Source organism: Vulpes vulpes, chromosome 8 (genome assembly GCF_048418805.1).
Source record: "Vulpes vulpes isolate BD-2025 chromosome 8, VulVul3, whole genome shotgun sequence".
In the NCBI taxonomy this organism is placed as follows: Eukaryota; Metazoa; Chordata; class Mammalia; order Carnivora; family Canidae; genus Vulpes; species Vulpes vulpes.
In genome coordinates this window covers 34188585-34204395 of record NC_132787.1, presented here as the reverse complement: position 1 = coordinate 34204395, position 15811 = coordinate 34188585, and the positions used below count along the sequence as shown (strand labels likewise).

At 36.4% G+C, this 15811-nt stretch overlaps 1 protein-coding gene across 1 annotated transcript; it reads right to left on the bottom strand.

Moving 5' to 3' along the window:
* Positions 1-312: 312 nt before the first annotated feature.
* On the bottom strand, positions 313-1284 carry LOC112917604 (taste receptor type 2 member 42). The gene has a single exon (XM_025995620.1). It carries the CDS (start codon positions 1282-1284, stop codon positions 313-315), a length of 972 nt encoding a protein of 323 aa, XP_025851405.1.
* Positions 1285-15811: the final 14527 nt, after the last annotated feature.

The following is a 15811-nucleotide window of genomic DNA, read 5'->3' as shown; positions in this document are numbered from 1 at the left end:
TATTTTGATTTCTAAAACATGACATGCCTCTTCTCCCCCCATGAGTATAATAATTAAGTACATCTTTTGCATATAAAATTTAATAATTTGGATTCTTTTGAAAAGAACACTTGAGATTTTAAAATATTGGTAACCAATGTTTTAAACAAAAATGAATACTTTTAAAATTATATTGGCTGACCATGTGTCAGTTATCAAAAGCAACATTTTCTAGGGAAAATTTCAATAATGCTCAACAATGTTTAAAGGAACCCAGCAGAAAAAAACAGTAGAAGTGAAATAGATCCTCAAAGACTCCTCATTAAGTATTCATCATTGGAAAGATTCTGGAAAGTCTATCGGTAAAGATGAATTTGGTTTTTCTCTTTTCAGGGAGCTTTTAAGATGCCACAGTACCTTCAAGGCTGTCTGTCTCAGCTTGCTGTTTCCCAGAATCAAAATTAGTGAGTGGCTTGAGGGAAAGACATAAACAGCCAACATGATAAACTTTGTGATCTTCTTGTTCCAAAATAAAAAAAACATCCAATTTGACAATTGTATGGAAAAAAAGTGAACTGTGAAAAGGAAGAGGAAAGACATCACCATTTTAACGGCTTTTTTATGGGCCTGTGTGCTGGAATCCCTGGAGCCCATGGAGTTGAGCTGCAAATTTCTGATGTGTTTTACCAAGGACAGAAATAAAAGGAGCAATGAGGTCAGGGACAGAATAATAGGAATGAAATAGGAAAAACTAAGAAGAATCAGGGTTTTAACATAAAAAGTTTTACTTTCATTTATATATAAAGTTAGATTACTTTCATCCATTGCATCGACATTCGAGAAGAGATCATTGAATGTTTCTAGCATTAGAAAGTCAAACAGTAGAAAGAACAAAGAAAATACAAGAATTGCAAGAACCACTCTGTTCATTCTCCACCTCAGCCAGAGGAAAAGGGAATGAGAGAACTGAGCTATCTTAAGGAGGTAGAAAATGCTTAAGCAGGTACTAAACCACGTAGCCAAATGATGAGTTATTCTCCAAAGCAAAGTAATAGATTTTGCCAGTTTATAATTCGAAAAGAAAAGTGGAGATAGTCCCATCATAAATGATTCAAACAATGACACCAACAGCTGAGCGATTCTGGAGATAGCCAAGCAGATGAGGATGAAGTCAGCTAAAGAGATTTTCCGGTTCTTGACCCATTCAGAGCAGTTTACCAGTCCAATGAATGCATTCCCCAACATTCCAATTATGAATTCTGCTGTTGACAGTGTAAGAAAGATTATATCCAATCCAGCTAACATTTCCACAGAAAAAAATCCAAATTTCTAATACTGTGTCTCATTGATAAATTTATGATCAAACTATTTCAGAATAACATCCATTTCTGACAGTTATATTCACTGGTTTTATTGCAATTCCAATCTTAAGCAGAATCTCCTGTTGTTGGTACAGTCATATACATATATACATATATACATATATATATTTAAAGAAATCTTTCTGCTTTTATTGTAATGCCCATCTTAGATCTGCTACAGTGCACAGTCTCACATAGTTTCATGAAGATGTTTTTATTTATTTGAAAGAGCTACTAATTTCCAAACCAAACAGTATGTGTTTCTATTTATGATTGGCAAGGATTCAAATTTTCCATTTGAGGTAATGATTACAAGGTTTAAGTCAAATTCGTTAGCATGCAAATATGAGTCAGATTCTTTTTCACTGATTTGTGAAAAAAGTCATCTCACCTGAAATACAATACCATTTAAATCCAAATATTTTAGTTGCTTTTCATAGAAAGCTCTGAAATAGTCTAATAATAATCTAAATCTAAATAATCTAGTCTAAAATTTAGTTATAATTCAGTGACTATATCTTGAGTGCCTGCTATGCATTAGACCCATTTCTGAACGCAATATAGTTTACTACAAAAAAAAGCATTAGGAAATTCATAAAATAGTGAAAACACAGAAACAATAAGAAGTAAGAATAAAATGCAATGTGAACACAAAAAAGGGTAAGTACAAATATTACTCTTGGAGAAAGAGAAAAAAATGATACTTACCTTGGATTGTAAAGATAACTAGAATTTCATGAGGGAACTGCTAAGTTATATTTTGGATTGATCAAATACAAAGGAGGAAGACAAAAGAAAAGTTGGAGGATGATGAGCTCTGTTTTGAACATTTTTGGAATGTCTGTAAGTCATCTAAGTAGAAAGATGGGGTAGGCACTTGGGTATTTGTGACTGCAGCTCAGAAAAGAAATTTAGATTATAAGCAAAGAGTTGGGAGTCATCAGCACATACTTGGTGCCATAAGAGGTGATGAGCTCCAAGGCTCTGAGAAAGAGCAGAGGATGAAGAAAAGCAAAAAGCAGTCAGAGAAGGGAAACCAAGAGGATAAGGGTTTCAAAGGAACCAAGAGTAAAGAGTGTTACAAAGAGAAAGTAACCCATACTTCCTGATATTAACAAAAGGGTCTCTTAGAAGGGGGTAGCAAGGAAGTCCTTAGTATAGAAAGTATAGAAAACTAGAAAAAATAGTTCAGGGGCACCTGAATGGCTGAGTGGTTGGGCATCTGTCTACTTTTGGCTTGCATCGTGATCCCGAGGTCCTGGGATTGATACCGCATTAGGCTTCCTGCAGGGAGCCTGCTTCTCCCTTTGCCTATGTCTCTGCCTCTCTGTATTTCTCATGAATAAATAAATAAAATCTTTTAAAAAAGAAAAAGAAAAATTAGTTCAACTGATTAGAAACTAAACTGCCATGTCAGTGTGATCCCAATAATGAAGCATTAGAAAACCAGTTAATGTAATCAACACATTAATAGATTAAAGGAGAAACACCAGGGGGAAAAAAGTGTAATATAAATCTATATTTATTTATAATAAAGATTCTTAGCAAACTGAGAATAGAATGTAATATTCTTTTTCCTGATAAAAAGTTGTGCACAAAAACCTGGAGTAAATATTATACTATGGATACACTGAATTCATTTCCACGTGAGTTTGGGACCACGTGAGATAAAAACATCTCACTATGTCAATTTTTTGGAGGTTTTCACCAATCGTAGTAAGGCAAGAAAATGATATAAAAGATATAAGACTATGAAGCACAAAATAAACAAAACTGACCTTATTCATAGATGATGATTGAGATTATACAGAAAATCCAAAAAGATTCTTTAATACATTGTTGAAATATCCATTTACAAAGTTTCTGGACACATAATAAACACGCAAAAATATGTTCCATTTCTTCATACCATCAAAAAACAGTTAAAATGAAATATTCTTTAAAAAAATGAAATTTCCATAACCTCAACAGACATCAAGTATCTAAGAATAAATCACACACAAAAAAAGTATGCAGCACCTTTGTGGAGAATGTTAGAAAGTCTGAAATGGCTTTAGTTTTTTTTAGCCAGTATGTATTAATTACACATTAGATATAATTAAAGCCTCTAGATATTTTTAAAAACTTAAACCATTATTACTTAAAACTAAAAATCTCAAAAAAAATTTAAACCATTATTACACATTTTCCTATTTTAGGTATGCATCCATGGTCATTAAATTCTCTAGCTTCATTGTTGAATGTATTAAAATTCCCTGCTTCGTATCTAGGTCATGAATTTAACTCAAGTTGAAAAGTAACCATTTCTCCACAAAATAATCAACTCTGTTCCTTTCATCTAGTCCAGTCACTTGTGTGTTGTGTTTTTTTTTTTTTTAAACCAAACTATAGAATGCTATTTTCCATGTGAGCAAATAAGGGTGAGATAATCTCTTGTTTGCTAATGTGCAAATACAGACTGATAATCGATCATTCTTTTTGCATTTTCTTTGCCTAACAAATTTGTGCCTGTATCTTTAGCTATGGAAGATAATCTAAAGCCACTTATAGTTATCAAAACATGGTTAGGACAACAAAAAGTAAAGCAGATGCTAGACTATACAACTGGAATTTTCTTCTACAGTACCTTACTATTAATTGAAAGTACTTGGATGTAAGTAATGGGTCTAAGTTGACTTGATTTTATAAAATTAACTAAAATTAACTGTGTGCATGTTGTATGACCCAGTCACCCAAAAGCAAATGTTGGATTTATTAAATATGGTTCCTAGAGCCAACAATAATTATGCCGTAGGTAAAGGGGCCTTAGAGAAAAGTTGGCTTGGTTTCCATGAACAGAAAGAAGCAGGTGGAGGTGTGAAGAGCTCCTGTGGATTATAACACAGTTGGTGCTAAAAAAATTTTTTTCATTAGAAAAAAATATGTGATATCTAGCCCTACCTTTATGGCTCTCCCAGAGATTAAAAAGATATGGATCCAAAATAATTCAGACATAGTCCTTATGGAGCCATTTTATACTACGTCACCTTTAAATTGTGTCTACCCTATGGGTGACCTTTAAACTTGGCTGTGAGGTGATGAGAGACTGCATGATTGGGCCATTGGTGCCATTTTGATCTTTTCTAGTTGTTCCCAGCATCCAATATCTGAAGTTTTTTCAATATGTATGGTGTTAAGAATACACAGTGTGAACACAAGTTGGAGTTATCAAAACAGACCGTAAATCCCTGCGGTTAATCTGTGGGGATTTCTGCATATATCACCCTTGCCTCCCAATGTGGGGCATGGATCTGGTCAGTGGAGTTTGCTGTTGTTACTGTTGTTTTTTGTTTTTTCTTTCTTTCTTTTTTTTAAATTTTTTTAAATTTTTAAATATTTTGTTTATTTATTCATGAGGGACAGAGAAAGAGAGAAAGAGACACAGGCAGAGGGAGAAGCAGGCTGCATGCAGGGAACCGGAGGTGGGTCTGGATCCTGTATCTCCAGGGTCATGCCCTGGGCTGAAGACAGCGCTTAAACCACTGAGCCACCCGGGCTGCCCAGTTCATTCTTTCTTTCTTTCTTTCTTTCTTTCTTTCTTTCTTTCTTTCTTTTCTTTTCTTTTCTTTTCTTTTCTTTTCTTTTCTTTCTTTCTTTCTTTCTTTCTTTCTTTCTTTCTTTCTTTCTTTCTTCTTTCTTTTTATGATCTAAAGTTATAGCTTCACCTCTAAAGATAGGGATAATTTTGTCATAATTTTCTATTATTTTGAAATTGACACACATTTTAGTTCATACTGGAATCATGGATATAATTTGGTCTCAGAAAATATGCAAAATTATGTATCAATCCCTATTTCCCAAGTTGGTAAATGAGATGTTACCATGGCAGGCATCATCATACATGTAAAAATCAATCCTGTAACAATTGTTTTTAAAAGTCAGGAAATATCTTCTACAGTGATGGAAGGAACTGGAAAGGTTTGCTGAAAATAACCACATCCCTATCCCATAACACAGTTGGAGTGGACAGAGGGGCAACCTAACCTGAAACATTGGTCGCAAATAGAAGAACATCACTGTATCATCAAAAAATCTTAATGGCCGCACCTGGGTGGCTCAGTGGTTGAGCATCTGCCTTTGGCTCTCATCGTGATCCCAGAGTCCTGGGATCAGTCCCATATTGGGCCCCCCACAGGGAGCCTGCTTCTCTCTCCCTCTGCCTATGTCTCTGCCTCTCTGTGTGTGTCTCTCTCATGAATCAATAAATAAAACCTTAAAAATAAATAAAATTTAAAAACGTAATAAAAAAATCTTACCTCTATTGTTCTATAGCTGCTTAATTAAAAATCAGACCACGGATTGTAAAACTAACACTTCAGAGACCAAATGCAATGGCAGGACTTGGTAATTGAAAGGAGAATGTGAAGGGAAAGTCAAGAGTATATCCCAGTTCTCTAAGCTTGGATACATTCTGCCAATTAACAGACAATACATGCAAAAAAGGAAAGGAAACGGAAGGACATATTTTTTAGGCTTAGACATGTGAATTTAGGATGCCTGAGAATAAACCTTATATTTAGCTAGAATTCTTTTATACCCATCACCTCACATATTTAGCTTTTTTTGTGTGTGTATAAAAATATTTAAGTTCTATTCTCAGCAAATTTCACTTATACAAAGAAGGTTATTCACTATGGTCACTATGTTTCACCTTAGATTTTCCGACCTTACTTATTTTATAGCTGAAAGTATCAGAACTGACTTGACCATTAGGATACCCAGCTGCTGTTAGAGAATTGCTCAATGGTGTGGGGAAAAGTCCGGATACATCAGAATTGGGGATAAGAAAAATAAATCACAAAGGTAGTAAGTTATGGACTGGGTTTCAAACCTAGATCCTCTGGCTCCAGAATCTGGGCTTTTAGTACCTATGTTGTGCCACTTTTCATGGCTTAGCAAGACAGTTTGTGTATTATCTTCTTTGTCTTCCACAGGGACCCAAAAGCTTTACTTAAAGGAAGATATTTATTTTTTGGTCTTAAATTTATTATTGTTGTTATTATTGTTTTAACTTTATTTAAGTAATCTCTACACCCAACCCAAACTCACAACCCCGAGATCAAGAGTCTCATGCTCTTCTAACTGAGCAAGCCAGGCGCCTGAGAGGAAGATATTTGAAAAGAAACGTATTCATTTCTTTTCTCCTAGCTGGGAAACAGGCACCCTTTGTGTCCTAAATGCCACTTTCTTACAATGTTTTGGGTCTGATACAATAGACTAATCTCCACGCCTTCAAGTGAGTCAGTCAGTACACTGCATCTCCCTTCAATGCCACCAGATCTTGGTATTCACTGGCATTTTGACTTATTCACTCCTCCTTTGGTGATACGAGCCAAGCTACTCATGCTGTTTGACAAAGTCCAGGCATGAGGGTTAATCCTGAAAAATCAGGAGAAGCCACAGCTGGCTCCCACTGATTCCTTTCACTTTGTTTTTGGCCATCTTCAGCATCATAATATTATTATTGGGGAATTTTCATAAAATTAATATGGAGTCTAAAAATAATCAAAATCTCTAACATTCTTCTTAGAATAAAACCCAATGCCCCCAACTCTGTAATTCCTCTAATATGAGAAATGCTGAGTTTTTTTATCAGTTTTTTTTTTTATCAGTTTTATGATCAATAAAAGAAATCTGGGAACCTAGCCCAGTTAAAGCTGTCACGGAAGAAGTCCTTTAGGCACCTCTTAAGCGTCAAGACAAAGAGACAACAGTTAATTAACCAATGGAACACATATTTTGATAAAAATAAGTTGTAGGTAGGTTGTAGGTATTGTAAACTGACGGAAGAAAATTAAACATTTCTGCATATAATCTTTAACTATAATAACCCCTCTCATGTAACCATAGTACCATAGACTTGTTATCCCACTAGAGTAGGTCACACTCTGTCTAGCACCTTTGTCTTTGTGTCACAATCATTGCTTTCTCAGGAAATCAATAAAGATTATGCTAAACTGAAAGGAAAAATACTTCTTATGAGAAAAGCTGTTTCTTAATCTTTAGAATGATCTAAGATGCTTGCGATAAAATGTAGAACGTAATTATCTATTAAAAAAGAAACTGGAAAAACAAGGCAATGTAAAATGATATAAATGATATAAAGCCCCTGCGAAATGATCAGGAGGAGATGTATGCACCCTGACTCTATGTGTGTGTGCATCTCCTCATTCCTTTCAATCCTTTCCTTCAAGAGACCCACCCCAGCTGGAGCTGGACTCCGGCACTTTGAGAATTCTGATGTCACTTCCCCATCCAAAGTCATAAGAGTAAAAGGGGCAGGGCAAAATACATGCTACCATGGAAAGCACTGGGTAGCACCTAGAACTGAGACCTGCTTTCTTACTGAACTAAAGTGATTTTAATACTTAACAGCTTGCTAATGATTTTGTGGACAGTCCTTCTTAAAATAGAGCAAATATTTCCTAAGTCACAAAATTAAATATTAAAAAGGATGGACTATGTAAAAATGTTTGTAAACTTTTAAACTATATACAAGAACTAGTTACTATTAACAGTCATTGTTATTCAGATCCAGGACCAGAAATTATGTAAGTATTTCTATCTACTGTGAGATCACTAGAGCAGAATGGGGTACAAGTTGGTACTCAAGCTCAAGACTGAAAACTGGTCACATAAACAAAAAATCCTATGGGACCCTAACTTCCCATCATCACAAATGAGAGACTATGGCACACAGGCAGACTAGTGATCTCTATTTGGTCTGATAGGTAAAGTATAAAGAGCAACATGAAATAACCCAGTGGTTTTCACTGTATTCAAAGGACAACAGCAAATTTGTAGAAAAACCCTATAATTTCCATCTGTTGAAATTTGAATAATCTGCCTGGGAGTTACACAAAAATTCCTGAGTTTCTAAGTCAAGAAGAACATAGGACCCAAGAAACTGAGTGAGACATTTGCAGTTTGCTAAGAGATTCCTGTGGCTTTAGTGAGAGACTTTACTAGGTCTCTGTGGCTTTAGTGTGAGAACCTCAGTGGCCTTAATGGGGAAGGTTTCTAGGACTCTGATATGAGATGTCTGTGACTTTAGTGTGAAACCTCTGAGGCTGGCATAAATCTGATTCACTGAGGCTTAGCTTTGCACTAGCAGGTCTTGGAAAAGGGACTTAATATTAAGGAAATAATACTTCAGTTCCATAACAAGAAAAGTACATACGTTTAGCCCATAACAAGAAAAGCACCATTTCGATGTATAGCTTTATGAACATTAGATGGAGAGAATGATTTTTTGTTCCTATTTTTCTCAGGAGGACCACAAATCAAAACTTTTAAATGAAAAGATAGCCAAATATGCAGAATATGACAAAACTCTGATAAAGAAATGAAAGAATACCTAAATAAGTGGAAAGATAGTCCATGCTCATGGATTGAAAGACTCGATAAGATTTCCATTTTTTCCAACTTGATGTATGGATTGAATGCAATACCAATCAAAATCTCAGCAAGCTACTTTGTAGTTATTTTTTAAATCTTTTTTTTTTTATTTATTTATGATAGTCACACACAGAGAGAGAGAGAGGCAGAGACACAGGCAGAGGGAGAAGCAGGCTCCATGCACTGAGAGCCCAACATGGGATTCAATCCCGGGTCTCCAGGATCGCGCCCTGGGCCAAAGGCAGGCGCTAAACTGCTGCGCCACCCAGGGATCCCGCTACTTTGTAGTTATTAATAAATGCATTCCAAATTTATATGAAGGGCAAGAAATGTAGACTAACCAAAAAAATAGTAAAAAAGAACAAAATTGAATCTGATTTCAAGACTTACTGTAAAACTACAATAATCAAGACAGCACCGTATTGACAAAAGAATAGACACAGAGATCGTTGGAACATAACAGAGAGGCCAGAAATAGATTCACACAGGTGTAGTCAATTGATCTTTGACAAAAGGACAAAGGCAATTGAATTAAGAAAGGATACTCTTTGGAATTTGCAAGCTTAACTATTAAATGTCGAGGTGTTGAGAAGCTTTTGCACAGCAAAGGATACAGTCAACAAAACTAAAAGACAACCTACAGAATGGGAGAAGATTTTTGCAAATGACATATCAGATAAAAGGCTAGTTTCCAAGATCTATAAAGAACTTATTAAACTCAACACCAAAGAAACAAACAATCCAATCATGAAATGGGCAAAAACATGAAGAGAAATCTCACAGAGGAAGACATAGACATGGCCAACACGCACATGAGAAAATGCTCTGCATCACTTGCCATCAGGGAAATACAAATCAAAACCACAATGAGATACCACCTCACACCAGTGAGAATGGGGAAAATTAACAAGGCAGGAAACAACAAATGTTGGAGAGGATGCGGAGAAAAGGGAACCCTCTTACACTGTTGGTGGGAATGTGAACTGGTGCAGCCACTCTGGAAAACTGTGTGGAGGTTCCTCAAAGAGTTAAAAATAGACCTGCCCTACGACCCAGCAATTGCACTGTTGGGGATTTACCCCAAAGATTCAGATGCAATGAAACGTCGGGACACCTGCACCCCGATGTTTCTATCAGCAATGGCCACAATAGCCAAACTGTGGAAGGAGCCTCGGTGTCCATCGAAAGATGAATGGATAAAGAAGATGTGGTCTATGTATACAATGGAATATTACTCAGCCATTAGAAACGACAAATACCCACCATTTGCTTCGACGTGGATGGAACTGGAGGGTATTATGCTGAGTGCAGTAAGTCAATCGGAGAAGGACAAACAGTGTATGTTCTCATTTATTTGGGGAAGATAAATAATAGTGAAAGGGAATATAAGGGAAGGGAGAAGAAATGTGTGGGAAATATCAGAAAGGGAGACAGAACATAAAGACTCCTAACTCTGGGAAATGAACTAGGGGTGGTGGAAGGGGAGGAGGGCGGGGGTGGGGTGGGGTGGGGGGGAATGGGTGACGGGCACTGAGGGGGGCACTTGACGGGATGAGCACTGGTGTTATTCTTTATGTTGATAAATTGAACACCAATAAAAAATTAATTTATTATTAAAAAACAAAAAGGAAGGATACTCTTGGGCAGCCCGGGTGGCTCAGCGGTTCAGCGTCTGCTTTTGGCCCAAGGCGTCATCCTGGAGACCCCGAATTGAGTCCCACCTCAGGCTCCCTGCATGGAGCCTGCTTCTCCCTCTGCCTGTGTCTCTGCCTCTTTCTCTCTCTCTCTCTCTCTCATGAATGAATAAAATCAAAAAAAAAGAAAGAGAAAGAAAGAAAGAAAGAAAGAAAGAAAGAAAGAAAGAAAGAAAGAAAAAGAGAGAAAGAAAGAGAGAGAGAGAGAAAGAAAGTAATGCGAACTCATAAGGGTGCACCTGGGTGGCTTAGTCCCTTGAGCAGCTGCCTTCCCCCTAGGTCAGGATGCCAGGGTCCTGCATCATCCCAGAGTCCTGGCATCAGCCGGTCCCGGTCCTGCTCGTGGGGAGTCTGCTTCTCCCTCTGCCCCTCCCTCCTCGTGTTGACCTCTCTCAATCTCTCTCTCTCAAATAAAGAAATAAAATCTTAAAAAAAAAAAAAAAGAAAGGATACTCTTTGCAAAAAGTGGTGTTGATTGACTAGACAATATATGCAATAACAAACAGAAAAGAACATAAATACAAACTTTATACCTTTCACAAAAATTAACTCAAAACCAATAAATAACTAAATGTAAAATACAAATCTATAAAACTAGTGGAAGGGCGGCACCTGAGTGGCTCAATTGGTTAAGCATATGCCTTTGGCTCAGATCATGATCTCAGCGTCCTGGGAATGAGCCCCACATTGGGCTCCCTGCTCAATTGGCAGCCTGCTTCTGCCTCTCTCTCTGCTCCTCTCCCTGCTCGTTCTCTCTCTCTCTCAAATAAATAAATAAAATCTTAAATAAATGAGAAAATCTAGATGGGCCATATGATGAGTTGTTAGATATAACACCCAAAGAATGATTCATGAAAGGAAAAATTGGTAAGTTGGATCTTACTAAAATTTAAAACTTCTGTTCTGCAGAAAAAAACAAAACCAAAACCAACTTCCATTCTGTGGTTCCTGACACTACTTCTCAATTGGCACCAAAGTTGAGAGGAAGAAAGGTTGTTTATTGTATCTTCTAAGTCTTCAGTAGCCTATTCTTCCAAGTCCCTGAGCAAGTTGAGAAGCAGATGCTAAACATACCACCAGGCCAGGACAGAAACAGAGATGATTGTTTATTTCCTTTTGAATCAATCAATGGGTAGGAAAAAGTCCTGTAAAATAAGGACATAATCTCACAGGTAGAAATATGATGAGTCACAATAAGAATGATGCTGCTGACTGAAAGCAGATTATATTTTTATTTGTTGGCTGAGCAAGAATGGTTCAGACCATTCTTTCTGTTTATTCCTTTAGTTAAGAAAAGAAAAAGAGAGAGAGAAGAGTATAAACAAACTCCCAACCAGAAACATTCCTACAGCCAAACATCCCCTATCCCAACATGAACGATAACCTGCATCTTGCATCTTGAACTCTCCAGACTCACACATATGTTATAGTATTGGACATCTGACAAAGGTGACATCTCAGAGTCTTTTACTACACAATTTGTAAAAAGTAATTAATTTTCCCAGATGTTTCAACTATGTATCCCTATTTCTCATTTGTTATTTAACCTCTTTTAGTTTTTGAATGTTCTGTTGTACTTTTTCTTTTTTTGTTGTTATTGTGATATAAAAGTCTTATATTCTTATAAAGTTCTACATTTTATTCTCTTGTTTTATAATTTCTATTCCCATGCACACTTAACAAATTCTTCCATTTAAATGCTTTTTTAAATATAATACTTTGCAAACTTAAAATTATAAAAGTTAAACATGGATCTGATTGTGAGGTCAAGGTCAAATGTCCGTTTACAATTGGGCTTTTTTTCTTTTTTTCTATTTTAAAGATTTTATTTATTTGTTTGACAATGAGAAAGAGTACAAGCAGGGGGAGTTCCAGGCACGGACAGTGGGAGAAGCAGACTCCCCACTGAGCAGGGAGCCTAATGTAGGGCTCAATCCCAGGACCCTGGAATCATGATCTGAGTTGAAGGCAGATGCTTAGTTGACGGAGCCACCCAGGTGCCCTATAGTTAGCCTTCAAATTCTACCTTAGCTTAGCTAATTTTCTTCATCTTTAATATTTAGAACTTGAAGTAAAGTACTTGGGCAAAAAAATATTAGAAAATAGGTAAATGAGCTGCTAGCCTATCACTTTTTAATTCTTTAAGATTTTTACTAATATGTGGAAAGTTATCTCAATATTTTTCACCAGATACTAATGCAGTTTTTCCTTGATATATTTTGTACAATTTAAGGTTAAATTAAATATATTTTCCATTATTTTATATTGGCTGATACATTAACTAAATACATAAAGTGATATTTTTAATTACAGAAAGTTGAATCCTGATTTCAAACTATATTATAATGCTATCCTAAGCAAAAAAAAATATGGTATTGGCATAAAAACAGACATGTAACCAAAAAAGCAGAATAGAGAGCCCAGAAATAAACCCACACATATAGGGTCAACTAATATTTGACAAGGGGACCAAAAATACTCAATGGAAAAATGATAGTCTCTTCAAGAAATATATTGTAAAGGCTGGATGTTCACATGCAAAAGAATAAAACTGGATCTCTATTTTACACTCATAAAAATTAACTCAAAATAAATCAGGACCTAAGTGTAAGACCTGCAAGTGTAAAACTCCTAGAAGAAAACATAGCAGAAAAGCTCCTTGATGATTGGTCTTGGTAATGATTTATTTTGTATAAAACAACAAAAGCACAGGTCACAAAAGCAAAAATCAAAGAGCAAAACTAGGGATGCCTATGTCTCTGCCTCGGTGCAAGTGCAGGCGCGCGTCTGTGTGTGTGTGTGTGTGTGTGTGTGTGTGTGACGAATAAATAAATAGATTCTTTAAAACAAACTAACAAAAGATAAAGAGCAGGACTATGTCAAACTAAAAGGCTTCTGCATAGCAAAAGAATCAATAAAATGAAAAGACAAAGCTATAGAATGGGAGAAAATCTTTGCAACGAATATATCTGATAATCTAATAAATCTGGCTAATATCCAAAATATATAAAGAACTCATACAACTCAAATGCAAACAAAACAAAAACAAAAAACAATCCAAGTAAAAAATAGACAGAAGATCTGAATAGACATGTTTCCAAAGAAAACTTACTCAAGTGGCCAAGAGACATACAAAAAGATGCTCAACATCACTTATCATCAGGGAAATTCATATCAAAACATAATGAGATATCACTTCACACCTGTTAGATGGCAATAATCAAAAAATAATAACCATAAAATACTCAGACATAAAAAGATAAGAAAAACTCAACCATAAAAAGAAGGAAATCTTGCATTTGGGACATGAATGGACCTACAGAGGATCATGCTAAGGTGAATAGACAGAAAAAGACAAATGTTCTTACATATGGAATCTTAAATAAAAATTTAGTGATTAAAAACCCAAGCTCATTGATTCAGAGAACAGATTGGTGGTTTCCAGAACCCAGGGGTGGAGATTGAGGAAAAATAGGTGAACTGTTCTTGTTTTTGTTTTTGTTTAAATAAAGCTAATTTTAAAAACAGAATGCAGCAGAAATGGTGATGTGTCACTTATGAGAATGAATTCACTCTTTCGTTCTTCTATCTCTATCTCTCTGTCATCACTTGTCCAAGGAGAAGCCAGGTGCCCTTTATTTTTTTTTAAAAGATTTTATTTATTTATTTATTTATTTATTTATTTATTTATTTATTTATGAGAGAGAAAGTGAGACAGAGCATGAGCAGAGGGGGAGGGAGAAGCAGGCTCCCTCAGCCTGAAATGGGGCTCCATCTCAGGACCTGAGCCAAAGGCAGAAGTTTAAACTGACTGAGTCACCCAGCCAAGGTGCCCTTTAAGCATCACTACAAAGAGGCCTTTATAAGTAATTCAGAGTTCTCCCAGAACCTCCAGATGTAGTTTCATGGAGGGGAAAGCGCCAAGAGGGAAGGAGGAGAGCTCCCAACTCCAACCCTTCACTCCCCACTTGACCTCTGATAACAACCTTGCTTTCCTCAAATTGTTTCCAACAATGACAGAGGTGGGGTGAATGACAGAGAAGGAGCTGCTCCCTCCTAGTAAGCCCTGCAGTGTCCAGCTGCAGATGCTGAAGATTCTTTGGTGGGGATTTTTTTTTAACAAAAAATATTTTTGCCTTTGTTTACTGTTAAATCCTATAGTCACCAACATCAACTCTGCATCTAACATCACCTGTTAATTACATTTGTATTATTTCATCCCCAAACTTTTTGTTTTCCCAAGAGTTAATAATTATCTTTTTCCTTATTTATTTGTACTTTTTTTCTTTTTTTAAACATCTAAGCCAGAGTGCCTGATGGCTCAGGTTAAGCGTCTGCCTTCACTCAGGTTGTGATCCTGGGGTACTGGGATCTAGTCCAGCATTCTGCTCAGCTGGGAACCTGCCTCTTCCTCTCCTCCTGCCCCTCCCCTTTTGTGTTCTCTCTCTCTCTCTCTCTCAAGTAAATAAATAAAATTTTTATAAAAATAAATAAACATAAGCTGTCCTGCAACCTCCAACTAGATGAGCAAAGTCCCTCACCTCAATTTTCCTCACCATCAAACCTGTCAAATAATTTGCTTTTTTTTTTTTTTTTTTGGAGATTTTCTTTTCTCCCTTTTAAGTAGTGAGATGGGAACAAAGGCAGAAGAAAATATAGATGAAATTAAAGGTCCTTATAATCCACAGTCCAAGGACAAGCACTTGAGACAGGCAGAGTATAGCATTTCTCCGGGAAACTCCCAACTGCCTTAAAGTGAATGCCTTGCTAGAGGGGAAAAATGACCTTAGCTTGACTATTATCCTTCCAGGATCCTATGAGTCTTCTTTAGCATATGAAAGTCCTTCTGGAAACTTCCCTTATCTTTACCTCCCCCAACTCCACTGTATATAGTCAATTGCCCCTCACAGTCCTGGGGCAACTGCCCTTTCTGCCCATGGGTCCTGTCCCTGTGCTTCAATAAAAATCACCTTTGTGCACCAAAGACATCTCAAGAATTCTTCCTTGGCCACAGGCTCTGAACCCCACCACTTCAAACCACATCAAGTAAAATGATGGGTATCTTGAGTTAATGCCTTCCTATTTTTGTATTTTTTTTCTTTTTTTTTTTTTTTTTTTTGGTGAAAGCACACCATGCCTTATCTTCTTGCAAAGGAGTGCATGAGTGCGTGAGAGGCAAAATATTTCGATATCTTTCATGTCTGAGAATGACTTTAGTCTACCCCCACACCCAACCCATACCCTGATTGAATGTAAGACTGAAAATGATGTTTATGTAGAATCTTTCTGACACCATTCCTCTGTTCCATTATCATGCTGACTCTCAGTTCATTACAAATG